Source organism: Arvicanthis niloticus, chromosome 9 (assembly GCF_011762505.2).
Source record: "Arvicanthis niloticus isolate mArvNil1 chromosome 9, mArvNil1.pat.X, whole genome shotgun sequence".
Taxonomy (NCBI): domain Eukaryota; kingdom Metazoa; phylum Chordata; class Mammalia; order Rodentia; family Muridae; genus Arvicanthis; species Arvicanthis niloticus.
Genome location: NC_047666.1, coordinates 51,713,045 through 51,726,534, shown reverse-complemented (window position 1 = coordinate 51,726,534; position 13,490 = coordinate 51,713,045). Strand labels below are relative to the sequence as shown.

Below are 13,490 nucleotides of genomic sequence, written 5' to 3'. Positions count from 1 at the left end.
GGGAAGCAGAGGCAGAGGCAGGCAGATCTATGAGTTCAAGGCCAGCCTGGTCTACAGAGCAAGTGAATACCTGAGGTTGACCTCTGGCGTTTATGTGTACATGTGTATGCACATGTGCACAGGACACACTGCCCATCAGAGATTCACTGGGCAGTGAGAGAAGAGCCAGGAGCCCTCAGCTACACTGACACCCTTAGGACTGTTCATAGGGTTCTCTCAAAGGAAACTAGCAGGAGGCAAAGAGGGGGGGAGATAGATTCTGCATGGTCCCCCAAATACCAACTACCTGCTATATAGAGAACCAAGATCTAGACAGTGTTCTGCAAGTAGAGTAACTGGCTTCATCTAACAGCAAGCAGGCAGGATGATTCAGTGTGTATGTGTGTGTGTGTGTGTGTGTGTGTGTATGTGTGTGTCTGTGAGTGTGTGTGTGTGCATCTGTGTGTGTCTGTGTGTGTGCATCTGTGTGTGTTTGTGTGTGTGCATCTGTGTGTGTGTGTGTGTGTGTATGTGTGTGTGTGTGTGTCTGTGTGTGTTTGTGTGTCTATGTGTCTGTGTGTATAAGTACTGTGGAAAGAGAGGAACTAGCTGGGGCCTTAATATCCCCTTCAAGGACACCACTCAGTGACATACCTTCCTTCAATTAAGCCTCACTTCTAAAAGGTTTGGCCATCTCCCCCACAGCGCCCCAGGCTGATGAACAAGCCTCTAGCACAGGCCTTTAGAAATATTCAGATCTAACTCATACGAGGCCATATTCATAGAGAAGTGGCGCCTAGGAGATAGAAGGCAAAATTCAGCTTGCTTCTCACCAGGCTCATTTCCAAGAGTCATCCTGCGAAGGACATATTGTCAGCCATAAGATGGTAACAGAAGAGAGCAATTGCTGTAACAAAAGCCCAGAATCCTCTTCTCTAGGAAATAATAGAAAAAAATGGAGAGAGAGGAAAGAGGGCTATCTGTCCATCCTCTCTGAAGAGCCTCACACAGCAAGGGCAGGGCAGCTCAGAGCTTGGGGTAAAGTGGGGCACTGTCCTTCACATCCCAAGGAGCTGTAAGGCCAGGTGTGCAAGATGCATCAGCCTGCAGCCCCAGATGCTCAGGAGGCAGCCCAGGTAAAGAGGGACAGCCTCTCAACAAGACATTTGTCACACACTATGTGCAAAAGTATTAACCAGCTATCAGCACTTAACGTTTTAAAAAGCTATGGATCAGGCATGACAAGGGGCTAGCCTTCTCTGTCATGGCCAGAGGTCAGAGAGCATAAAAGGAGACCTTAACTCATATGGAAGAACTGTCTGTCACCCAGTATGGATCCTCCAGGCACTGAGAGCTGAGTGTAGACCCCAGGGCTGTGGCTTCTTCCCCCCCCCCCCCCCCCCGAGACAGGGTTTCTCTGTGTAGCCCTGGCTGTCCTGGAACTCACTCTGTAGACCAGGCTGACCTCGAACTCAGAAATCCACCTGCCTCTGCCTCAGCACTTTAATCCCAAGTGCTGGGATTAAAGGTGTGTGCCACCACCGCCCGGCTTCTTTTTCTTTTTTTAAAAGTGATATCTGTTATTTTTCTGATTGCAAAAAAAGAGTACATAGTGTGTGGAATATTGGTAAACAGAAAAGTAAAATGAAGTGAAGAGCCCCACCCATTGCTGCTCAGTATCTTCAGGACTGATGGATGGACACTGACCCAAATTCAGGATCTATCTTTGGTTTTTCGAGACAGGGTTTCTCTGTGTAGCCCTGGCTGTCCTGGAACTCACTCTGTAGACCAGGCTGGCCTCGAACTCAGAAATCCGCCTGCCTCTGCCTCCCAAGTGCTAGGATTAAAGGCGTGCGCCACCACTGCTCGGCAGGATCTATCTTTGAGCCTCCATGAGTTGGAATGTTCATTGCACTACTGTTTACAGAAGTGGAAATGGCTATTAAGCCACCTGATTACCTGTCAGTCATCAGGGGAATATGGAGGATGAATAAATATCAGTGTGCCCAGACCATGCAATGCTGGGCAACAAGTGGGAAGAGGAGAACAGGGTGCATGGGGAGTGTGCTGAAAATGTCTGCACAGCTACTGCGGGACAAACAGTACTGCAGAATAGTGTACAGAGTGATTTCGTTCATTTAAAATGTATTCTTAGAAAGATGATGGATGGATGGATGGATAGATGGATGGATGGATGGATGGATAGATGGATGGATAGACCAATAGATAGTTTTGGTTTGTTTGTTTGAGACAGTGTCTCACTATGTAGCCCTGATTGTCTTGGAACTAACTATGTAGACTAGGCTGGCCTTGAACTTGCTATGTGCCCAGGGTAACTTAAACTGATTGTGTTCCTGCTTCTTTTTCCTAAGTGCTGATATTACAAATGTACACCACCTGCCAGGCAGTGGTGGCGCACGCCTTTAATCCCAGCACTTGGGAGGCAGAGGCAGGCACAGAGTGAGTTCCAGGACAGCCAGGGCTACACAGAGAAACCCTGTCTCAAAAAACAAACAAACCCACAAATGTACACCACTACTCCTGGCCGTATATGAGCTCTCTGTTTCTCTCTCTCTCTCTGTGTCTCCTTCCAACCCCCCATGTGTGTATGTGTGTGTGTGTGTGTGTGTGTGTGTGTGTGTGTGTGTGTGTGTGTGTGCTGGCTCAGGCTGGCTCTGAACATGCAGTGTAGCAAGATTGAAGTTGAATTCCTGATCCTCCTGCCTCAGTCTCCTAAATGCTGGGAACTTATGCCTTTACAAGCAATGGAAACAGTATGGTAATAACTGTGAATGAGTCGGGGAGAGAACTCACAGGTAAGATGACCAGTTCTGGAATGTTTCTTTGTTTGAATGAAGACAATCATGTTTTTACAGTTCACATGACCAACATCTTAGTGACTAACAATCTACAGGAAAATCTCCTCGCCTTTTCTGGTGGGCACAGGCATTCTTTGTATGGCGTTCCTTGGGGAAGTCAGTGTAATGATGGCCATCTGAAGGACTGAGTCCAATTCCCAGCATGGATGAAAGAAAAAAGAAAACATCCATGACTATTAGGAATTGTGCACAGAGGGATCTGAAGGGCTTGAGAGTGTCTCAGTGCAGATCTCCAGCTCTAACCATGCCTCTGTTAGATTACCACATCAGTTTTATTTTGGGTATAGTAAGAATTCTGGAATTGTGGTTTCATTAGAAAACACAAATATAATAAGAATGTGCTTTCGTTTTAATCCCAGGTGTGCTGATATGGGGGTGCTTTGGCCTGTCTGCCCCAGCTGACTATGATTTGCCTCCTGCTATAGCAGAGAGGTCGTTTTGCCAGCTGCACATAGTTTCTGTGATTGTGTGACATTTTGAATTCTAGGGACTTTTCAGAGTGCGTATAAATTCTATAGAGAGACAAGGGTGGCTGGGCGGTGGTGGCACACGCCTTTAATCCCAGCACTTGGGAGGCAGAGGCAGGTGGATTTCTTAGTTTGAGGCCAGCCTGGTTTACAGAGTGAGTTCCAGGACAGCCAGGGTTACACAGAGAAACCCTGTCTCGAAAAACCAAAGAGAGAGAGAGAGAGAGAGAGAGAGAGAGAGAGAGAGAGAGAGAGAGAGAGAAACGGGGGGGGGCAGGGGTGGGTGGTTGTTGGTTGTTGGTGGGGGTTGTGGTTTGTTAGTAGCTGTGCTCAAAGAAGGAACAAAAGAAAAGAAATTAGATTTTGGGATCTCTTTCTCTTCTCCATTTTTCCATCTTATCTAGTGATGGGGGTAAAACTGGGGGTGGAGGGATCAAGGGTGGGAAAGAGAACCCACAAAGTAGCAAAGGCCAGCTACAGTTCAGCCCTGCTGCTTCTCCTGCTAGTGAGAGAGGCTGAAGATAAAGAAGGTAACTGTGGTGGCTTGAATACCAACGGCTCCTATAGGCTCTTATAGTTGAATGCTTAGCTATCAGGGAGTGGCCCTATTGAAAGGATTAGAAGGATTAGGAAGTGTGCCCTTGATAGAAACTGTGTAATTGTGTATCAGTTGGGGAGGGCTTTGAGGTTTCAAAAGCCCATGCCAGGCCTCTCTCTCTCTCTCTCTCTCTCTCTCTCTCTCTCTCTCTCTCTCTCTCTCTCTCTCTCTCTCTCTGTGTGTGTGTGTGTGTGTGTGTTTCTACTGATCAGTATGTAGCTCTCAGCTACTGCTCCAGTGCCTGCCTGCCACCATGATAATAACAGACTAAACCACTGAAATTGTAAGCAAGCACCCAATTAAATGCTTTTCTCTAATAATAGTTGCCTTGGTCGTGTTGTCTCTTCATAGCAATAGACCAGTGACTAAGACAGTATAGTATCCAATCACAAGGGCCAGAAGAGATTTACATGATCGGCTGACCACATGCTGGAAATCACCACAGCAATGACAAGAATGAAGTAGATGTAGGGCTGACAAGCTGGTTCAGCAGGTAAAGAACGTCTGAGTTTGAGCCCCAGATCCACATGGCAGAAGGAGAAAACTGACTCCACAGACATGATGTGGTATGCTGGAGGCCACACAAATACAAACATACACGCCAAAATAATAGTAATAATAATAGTAAATAGGGGAGGAGGAGGAAGAAGAAGAAGAGGAAGAGGAAGAGGAGAAGGAGAAGGAGAAGGAGAAGGAGAAGGAGAAGGAGAAGGAGAAGAAGAAGAAGAAGAAGAAGAAGAAGAAGAAGAAGAAGAAGAAGAAGAAGAAGAAGAAGAAGAAGAAGAAGAAGAAGAATCATCTTGGAAAATGTGTCAGAATATATTATAAAATAATGAGGAGAAAACCAAGTTATAAGAGCAATTAATAAAGCGTGGGCTCATTTTTATTTAATATTCCCTGGGAAAGACTTGGAAGATATGCCAGGCTGTAAGTATGATCTACCTATGCCTGTATGAATCCAGAGAAAGTGAGCTCCCAGTCCCCGCAGGTATGCAAATAATGCGGGTTCTAGCTGGAAGGGACACTGCAGAGCCCCATAGGGCTCTGACACCGTCTGGGTTGTGCGGCGTGGGGAGAGAGGGGCGGTGAGGAGCAGCGAACAGAGTCCATTCTCAAAGGAAAGGGTTAAGTATCCCGAGCTCCTGTGGGCGGGCTTGACGACGAGATCGGCGGAGCCGGGCTCTGCTGGCCAAGCCTGAGCATCTCCGAGGACGCGCCTCCGGGAGAGGCTGCAGGGACGCGCGCAAGGTGAACGCATGGCTGCGGATGCAGCGCGCAGGTGAGGAGCTGGTGGAGGGAAGGGGAGATTGCGGGACCCAGGAAGGCAAGGAGCAAGGCCTACAGCCCCCTTCACCGGCATGGGCCGCCAGGCCTGCATGGTGCCAAACCCCACCCGGGACACTGCGGGAAGGCATGGAGCCAGGGAGAGAGGAGCTAGCTAGAGGAGGAGGAAGAGAGGTAACCCGAGATGGACCAGCTTCTGCAGGCTGTCCTACGGGAGGCCCTTACCCTGCTTCTCCTCCCCCCTCCTTTCTCACCTAGTCTCTGCGGCTGATTGATCTCATCTCCCATTCAAAACTGTCCAGCCATGGGACCCCAATGCTGGGCAAGCTCCTGCCTGGACTGCTGGTGCCCACATCTCTTTCATCGGGGGTGGTAGGCAGATGGCATGTTATTCACTAAAGGCCCAGCTCAGCCATCTCCTCCTCTGCAAAGCTTACAGAGCTGTGCAAGATGAGTCCTACCGGCTTCAGTATCTCTAGTATGTGTTCTCAGCTGGCTGTGCGACCTTGGGCAAGTTGCTCAACCTCTCTGACTCTTGGTTGCCCACTTTCCTTTCCTGTGTGATGGGTACTTGCACCTGCTTGTATGGGAAGGTTTAGAACAGAAACCTAGCTGAGCAAACAGCTCAACAGAGTATTATTATCAACCTATATCCATATCAGGGGCCCCAAGCCCTTCCCTAGCATACCTCATCCCTAGCCTCAGAACTGAGGACTTTATGGGTCCCCAGACCCCAGCCTGGCCTATGAGAAGGACCTGGGGCTTAGTAGACGTTTGAGAGAGGCCTTACCAAGACTTAAAGGCAGTCTGAATTAAAGATGCAACTGGACCCAAGAGGTCTTTGAATCCCCTGAAACTTCCCACAACCTCTGATGAGCCTAGGGTACTCTTAGGAAGGGTACCTGGGGTTACCTCAAGCTTCTCCTAGTGTCTGAGCCACCAAAGGTGGCTGTATCCAAGAGCAAAAGGACACAGCACCTGCCCCTAACATAGCTGGCTTTCAGCTGGCTGGCCACTGCTGGTCTCTCCTACCTCCCCGGCCTACTTAAGGATGGACTTAGGAACACGGACCTTGTGGGAATATCCACCCTGGCCAAAACTGTACAGGGGCTGGAGGTGTAAAGGAAAGAGACAGGAGCCCCAGGCCAGCGGCAGACAGGAGATGATATACAAGGGGGGCACTGCTCGGGGTAGGGAGAGCCAGGAACAGAAGGCGTCCCTAGGGAGGAGTGTCTGGGCCAATACAAGCTCCCCTCCAGTCATCCCTGGACATGATGCTGACCTCTTCCCTTTAAAAAACACTACTTCTCAGACCTCATCACTTCTATGCTTTCCAATCCTCGGGATGATTCACAGGAACCCTTGCTGTTAAGGCCCTGCCTGCTGACCACCGACCACCCGGGAGGAGATGTTCTGAACTCACTGAGAGGCTGTTTCCTCTGCCAAATGCTTTCCCCTCAGAGTTTCAAATGTTGGGCCCTCTCTTACCATTCTGCCTTTGCTTAAGTGTCTCCTCAGAGAAGCTCTCCTGGCGCTCCTGTGGAGACTCTTGTCTGTTACCATCTAACCATGTCTCGTTTTCTTCAAAGCTAAACTATCATTTTAGAGAGCCTCACTTCATAGTTCTCAGGCCGGCCGGCAACTTTCATAGACCAGGCTGACTTTGAACTCACAGCGATCCTCCTGATTCTGCTAAGGATCTGAACTTTAACATTTAAAAAACAATTATATGTATCGTGTGTGTAGGAATGTGTGTCTGTGTGTGTGTGTGTGTGTGTGCACGCGTGTGCATCCATGCATGTGTGGAGATCAGAAAACAACCCAAGGGAGTCAGTTTTCTCTTTCCATCATGTGGGTCCTAATCAAGGATGGAACTCTCAGATCATCAGGCTTGGCAGCAAGCCCCTTTATCCACTGAGCCATCTCATTGGCCCTTAGTTAAAATCATTTATTGTCCATCTTATTTCGAATGGTGTCTCCACAGTGGGGAGGGGGCAGCCTTCTCAATCTTGTTCAGTGCTGTATCCCAAGGTCTGTTCAGTTTATTTGTTGAACTAGTGCAGGGTTATGGGGGAAGAATGCTTCCCAGGCGAAGGCTAAGAACTGCTATCAAGTTCCTCCTGTGGTCTGACCTTCGTGTGTCTCACTAATTATGCTTCATATGAATCCCCTTGAGGTGGACACACTTGTTAGCTTCATTTTAGAGATAAGAGCTAAAAAACCATGATGCTGAGAAGCAAAGTGACTCACCCAGGAGACAAGATGTGAGGAATCTTAGGGCCCTCCTCAAACGCAGGGGCATGTTCCTCTGTCTCTTTTTTGAGAGCTGGGTGTTGATTATCTAATTTGAGGGCAGCAAGAAGGCTTAGCAGATAAAGAAGTTTGCCACAAAGCCTGATGACCTGAGTTTGATCCCTGGGAAACATGGACGGAGAGAGCTGACTCCCACAGGTTGTCCCGCCCTCCAAACCCTTGCTGTGGCAGACATCCCCCCTTAATTAAATGCATAAATGTAAATTTAAAAAGTTAAAATCTGTTTTCAGGGACTGGAGAGATGGCTTAGCCAGCCAGAGCAAGTAGTACTTCCTGCTCTTGTAGAGTATCCAGCACTGAGGTTGGGTGGATCCCAGATGCCTCTAACACAGTGCCTGGGCAAGCCAACACTCTCCCCTGGCAATCACAGACACTGTACTTCATATATACAACTACTCCTGTGTGTGTGTAGATAGATAGATAGATAGATAGATAGATAGATAGATAGATAGATAGATAGATGGATAGATAGAGATAGAAAGATAGATATTTTTTAATACTTAAAAGGCTGGGTCTGGTTTACACACACACCTTTAATCACAGCACTCAGAAGGCAGAGACAAGTAGATCTCTGTTAGTTCTATGTCAGCTTGGTCTAAATAGTGAGAACCAGGTCAGCCAGGGCTACATAGACCCTATTTAAAAAAAAATAAAATCTTGAGTCTGGAGAGATGGCTCAGTGATTCAATTTCTAGCACCTACAAGGCAACTGACAACTGTCTGTAACTCCAGTTCCAGGAGATCTGACACCCTTACACCAACCAATGCATGTAAGATAAATTAAATATTTAATAAATAAAATCATGAGGTAAAGAAGGCATTCCATCCTGAGGGAACAGAACCTGGTGTCAGGGCAGAGGCTGAGTCACCTGACCTGGCCGAAGCCTTGGAAGGCCAGGAATAGAACCTGTATTCTCTCCCAAGAGCAATGGGGGGTCAGAAAGTTTTGAAAGCAAAGGAAGTGGTGTGAGCAGAGACCCAGTTTTTAAAAAACTTTAAAAGCTGGGGTGACACTGTTGTTTAATGCATCTTTTCTTTCCCACCAGCCCCCTGAGGAAGCCATGGGACCCTTCAGCCCTCACGCCATCTCTCTCTGGTTTATCTTTCCTTTCTCTGCTTCTGTAGACTTCCAGTGAAGTCTAAGAGTCAAGGGCTCAGCTGCTCAGGCATTGAGTTAGACCATGGCCCCCCGCCCACGGGCCTGTGCATTTCTTCTGCTGTTGCTGCTGCCATGCCTGGGGGCTGGCCCTGCCTGGAGCAGAGGCCTTCCCAGGTCACTTGAGAACTCAGAACCTCACGTGATCCCGTCAGAGCCACAGACCTTTGACCTCTTCTGGGAGAGGCTGAGAAATGAGAGTACTTGGCACACTGGCGCCCCCCAGGCCCATGCTGACGGGCCCAAGAGGCCCGCAGTCTCTCCTCTAGGACCAGCCCTGCATGGGCCCAAAGCAGCCCCTGAGGGCCAAGGTGAAAGACTCCTAAGAGCTGATGGCCTCCAGCTGGCCGGAGCACTCACCTCCCAAGGCTGGACAGGACCTTCTGATTCACAGGAGCTTCTGGAGTCAGAAGCAACCCCCGTGGAAGCACCCCATCTCATTCTTGTCCCTACAACTCCCAGCTCTCAACTCACGGTAGCCACACTTGCCACTGCCTCACCGAAGCCTGGAGGCCCCGCGGGTCAGCAGCCAGCTAGGGATGAGGGGCTGGTGGCCAAAGCTGAGACCCACATCACACAGGCTTCCCCCTGGGACTACCAAGGCTCTCCCCACACTCTGATACCTGAGACAGGTGGTGTGAGGACGCTAGTGTTAGGGAAGCAGGGTGGACATGAACGGAGCTTCCAGGAGGCTGTCCAGGGACCCCTACTCACCCAGCAGGATCCAGTAGCCCCTGAGGTCGGATCAACATCCCCAGCTGAGGTGGAATCCACTCCAGAGCCTGGAGCCCAGCTAGACCTGGCATTGGTCAGAAGCCTACCTCTTCCTGAGGGACTGCCAGCTGAGCCCCCCAAAAAAGCCGGAGCTGGGGATACCTGGGAAGTCAGCTCTCTGGGTCCCCAACCCGAACAGACTGACCTTCTTGGAGGACAGGATTTCCCAGCACCCCAGCCTATACCACCTTCAGCCTCAGACACTTCTGATGGGCACCTAAGACCAGGTAGGTATCAGCATGAAGGGGCTGAGTGGGAATGTGAGGACCAGTGGTCCAAGGCAGATGGATGTAATTCTGATTGTCATTTACCTCCTTTGGAGAAATTAGGGTGATGGTGCCTCCCTCCTGAGGGAGTACAGGAGGATCAGACAAGGTAGTGACTATTCTCGTCATTTCAGCAATAGCTGCAATGAATGGAGTAGACCCCATCTCCCCACAGCGAGTGAGAGGAGCAATGGAGGCCCCAGGAACCCCCAAGTCCTTCATCCCCGATCTCCCAAACTCTGCTCAAGCTGCAAATGGAACAGAAAGCCCTGCAAGGGCCCTGCAGCCAGGTGAGGCTATGGTTAGGGGTGAGGGGAGAGTAACCACGAACCTTCGTTTTAGTGATGGGGCAGGGGGCCAGGGCTAAATGGAGAAAGGCACCCATGAAAGGACTAGGCTAGGACTTCTGAGTCGCCGAGAGAAACAAACCAGTGCTCACTGGAGACCCCAGGACAAGACATCGGCTCTTTTGAGCTCGAATGTTCTGTGAAACATAGATGTATCTTGTGCAGTCATTCTCCAGCCCACCCGGAACCCCAGCTCTCTGGATGCTGAGACAAGAGGATCACAAGTTTGAGGCCTGCCTGAACTACATACTGAGTTCAAGGCTGGTGTGAGTAGCTCATTAAGACCCCGTTTCAAAATCAAAAATACAAAGGGCCGGAGACACAACTTAGTGAATTATTGCCTGGCATATGAAAGATCCTGGGTTCAATTCCCAGTTAAAAAAAGAAAGAAAGAAAGAAAAAAGAAAGGAAATTTACATATTTACATCTGTCTTGTCTTTGATGGGAACCAAGCTAGACATGTGCCCTTGCCATGACCCAGGGACTGTGGCAGGTGCTATTATCTCCATTTGACAGACAACCTTGGAAAGTTAATTTACCAACTATACTTTTGAATATGGAAAAATCAAAAGCACTCTGTGTTTGTTTGGGGTTCTGTTGTGTTGTTTCTTGTTTGTTTGAGATGGGGGTCTCAGGTAGCCTAGACTGACGTTGAACTCATTATGGTTGCTGAAGATAGCTTTGAAGTCCTGATCCTCCTGCCCCGCCTCCACAACCCACTCTCAACAGCACTTCCCAAGGAACCCTTTTAATATTGTTATTATTGCAGATGAAGCCGAGGAATGGCCGGGTCGCCCACAAAGCCACCCTCCAGCACCCCCTGTCCAGGCCCCCTCGACATCTCGGCGTGGTCTCATTAGAGTCACCACACAGAGAGCTCTGGGCCAGCCACCCCCTCTGGAGCCCTCAGCCAGTTCCATGGTCCCCATTCCAGCTTCCAGCCCCCCAGCCAATGCCACGGCACCTCCCCTGCGTTGGGGACCCCTGCGGCGGGTGCTGAGTTTTTCCTGGGAGCTTCATGTTTATGGGGTGGGGGTGCTTTTCCTGCTTCCAGCGTTATTGGCATTGGTCACACTGGCAGCCGCCCTAGCGGGGCCCCGATTGGCACTAGTGGCTGCCGTGCTGGTGTTGGTGGCTTCAGGGCTGCGGTCTGCCTACATGCTCACCGATCCTTACGGCTCTCAGGCACGGCTGGGAGTACGTGCAGGTCTGGTGTTGTACAACTTGCCCTTCCCCTTGCTACTCACTGCACTGGCAGCACTCACCCTGCTGGGCTTGGGTGCTGGTCTGCCACAGCCTCTGCAGAAGCCGCTCCTGCTGGGAATCGTGGCACCGGTGCATGGCGCAGGTTTGCTGGCTACAGACCTGTTCTCCACCAGCCCTGTGCTCAACCTGCTGACACAAGGCTTATCTTGCGCCTGGGGCGCGTCAGTGGCTCTGGGCACACTCTGCCTGTGCCGTCGCCGCCTGTTGGAAGGCCCTCGGGGCTGGGATGCCAGTCCGGGCCCCCGGCTGTTGGCTGTGGCGGGCTCACTGGGGCTGTTGGCCAGTGGTCTGCAGTTGGCGGCCTCGCTCTGGCTGTACCCAGGGCCTGGCCGGGAGGGTCGTTTCTCCTGGGCTTGGTGGGGCGTGCACTTTTGGCTGCGCCTGCTGGAGTTGACCTGGGCACTGGCCCTAGCGCTAGCTGCCCTGGCCGCCACTCGTCCCAGGCCACCCACGGAGCACGCTTGCTGGGCTAAGCTGCTGCGCCTGGCGTGCCCCACGCCCACCGGCAAGAGCGAAGTTCCCGAGAGACCCAATAACTGCTATGCGGGGCCCAGTGGCCTGGGCACAGGCGGCCTGGACATCAGCAAAAGTCTCATCCGCAACGCTGCTGGGGAAGGTGGGCTTCCTGCCACGCCTGGTTCTGGACCCTGGGGTTCGGCTGCATCGCTGGGTCGCGGTCGTCCAGCTGGCCCGGGGATGTCCCGCGGCAGTGTGGGGCCCGCACCGTCGCTGAGCGAGCTGGATCTGAGGCCACCATCGCCTATCAATTTGAGCCGCAGCATCGACGCCGCGCTCTTCCGGGAGCATTTGGTTCGAGACAGTGTGTTCCACCGCTGCGGTCTCCGTGGCTTAGCCTCCCCGCCGCCAGGGGGCGCCCTGCGGCCTCGCCGCGGCAGCCAGCCCGACGCCGAGCTCGACGGCACGGACACATCATTGCTCCGAGGCCGCTGCCGCTCGCTCAGCGAGGTGTGCTTGCGCACGTCGATCCCGCAGCACGTGGTGGACCCGCCGGTCGGTGCGGCGGCCGCGGGGACTTCGGGCAGCTCCCTGGACAGCTTCTCTAAGGGCTCGCTGAAGATCAGCTGGAACCCGTGGCGTCACGGGCTGTCGTCTGTGGACAGCCTGCCCCTAGATGAACTGCCCAGCACCGTGCAGCTGCTGCCACCACCTACCCCAGCCCCTGCTCCTGCCCGGGCCGCGGAGCCTCAGGGCGAAGCCCAACCGCGCTGCAAGTCCAGCGAGTCTCACAGCGCCTCCAGTGACACTATAGAGCTCTAAGTAGCTCTGGGGAGAACCTGCACCCTCTCCTCAATGTCTACATGAAGTGGCTAAGCTCACCAACACAGTTGAGCATTTGAAAAATTGGCCCTCCGGGGTCTCCACCTGACTGCAGCTCCCGGGTACAGCCGGACTTGAATTTACCCGACTCGTTTTCATTTTTTTTTTTAAATATCTCTATTTTTTTTTTCAGCAGATATTTTGCACAGAGGCCGTGAGTTACACGGAACACAGGGTGGACGTGCATGGATTTGATCAAGGGGGACAGGTACCAGGTACCCCGCCCCCCAGTGTGGAGAGATGCACCTCACTTGTCCAGATTGACTGTCCCCTTTGTGCCAAAGAAATAAACCCTTCCGTTTAGGCTCATGCCTCCCTCTGGTCAAGTCAGGATGTCTCCTAATAGGAGAGACAGGAGACTCTTGCCCACAGAAATCAAGAGCCTTCCAGAGGAATGTTGCCTATGGAACAGACACTACTAGCTCACTAAAAAACCTGTCTATGGTGAGTCCCCACCTCCTGTAATCCCCACATTAGGCCTAATGGGAAAGCACCCCGCCCACTTAGTTTCTGAACAGCTTTTGAGGACACCATTTGAGAACAGCTGGTAGTCAACCCAGAAAGCAATTCCTAAAGCTGGTTTCTCTGTCATCTTCCTCCTTCCTCCACTTCTTCCTGGTTTTGTTTTTTTTTTTTTTAAAAAAAACATTGTTTTGTAGATTTATTTTATGTGTATGAACGTTTTGCCTGCATGTATGTGTGTGCCTGGTACCCAAGGTCAGAGGATGAGTCCAGTCCCTCGGGACTGGAGGTTGGATGACTGTGAGGCACTGCATGGGTGCTGGGAATTGAACCTGGATTCTCTGCAAGGGCAGCAACTGCT

The 13,490-nt window shown here is 51.3% G+C and overlaps 1 protein-coding gene across 2 annotated transcripts; it reads left to right on the top strand.

Moving 5' to 3' along the window:
* The first annotated feature begins 4,916 nt into the window (after positions 1 to 4,916).
* Positions 4,917 to 12,976, top strand: Prrt3 (proline rich transmembrane protein 3). Of its 2 annotated transcripts, XM_034511256.2 has the most exons (4): positions 4,917 to 5,202; positions 8,567 to 9,677; positions 9,851 to 10,006; positions 10,833 to 12,976. In XM_034511256.2, the coding sequence occupies exons 2-4, from the start codon at positions 8,702 to 8,704 to the stop codon at positions 12,605 to 12,607; spliced, it is 2,907 nt and encodes a 968-aa protein (XP_034367147.1). In that variant the 5' UTR covers positions 4,917 to 5,202; positions 8,567 to 8,701; the 3' UTR covers positions 12,608 to 12,976. The 2 variants fall into 2 exon arrangements, with proteins under 2 accessions (XP_034367147.1, XP_076796378.1); XM_076940263.1 differs by lacking the exon at positions 4,917 to 5,202 and having other exon boundaries at positions 5,212 to 9,677.
* The last annotated feature ends 514 nt before the right edge of the window (positions 12,977 to 13,490 follow it).

What these genes read in the sequence shown, in the direction of transcription:
- Prrt3 (XM_034511256.2), top strand. Translation starts at nt 8,702, where the DNA reads ATGGCCCCCCGCCCACGGGCCTGTGCATTTCTTCTGCTGTTGCTGCTG. An exon ending in TGATGGGCACCTAAGACCAG is followed by an intron (nt 9,678 to 9,850) that starts GTAGGTATCAGC and finishes TCGTCATTTCAG; the next exon opens with CAATAGCTGCAATGAATGGA. An exon ending in TGCAAGGGCCCTGCAGCCAG is followed by an intron (nt 10,007 to 10,832) that starts GTGAGGCTATGG and finishes TTATTATTGCAG; the next exon opens with ATGAAGCCGAGGAATGGCCG.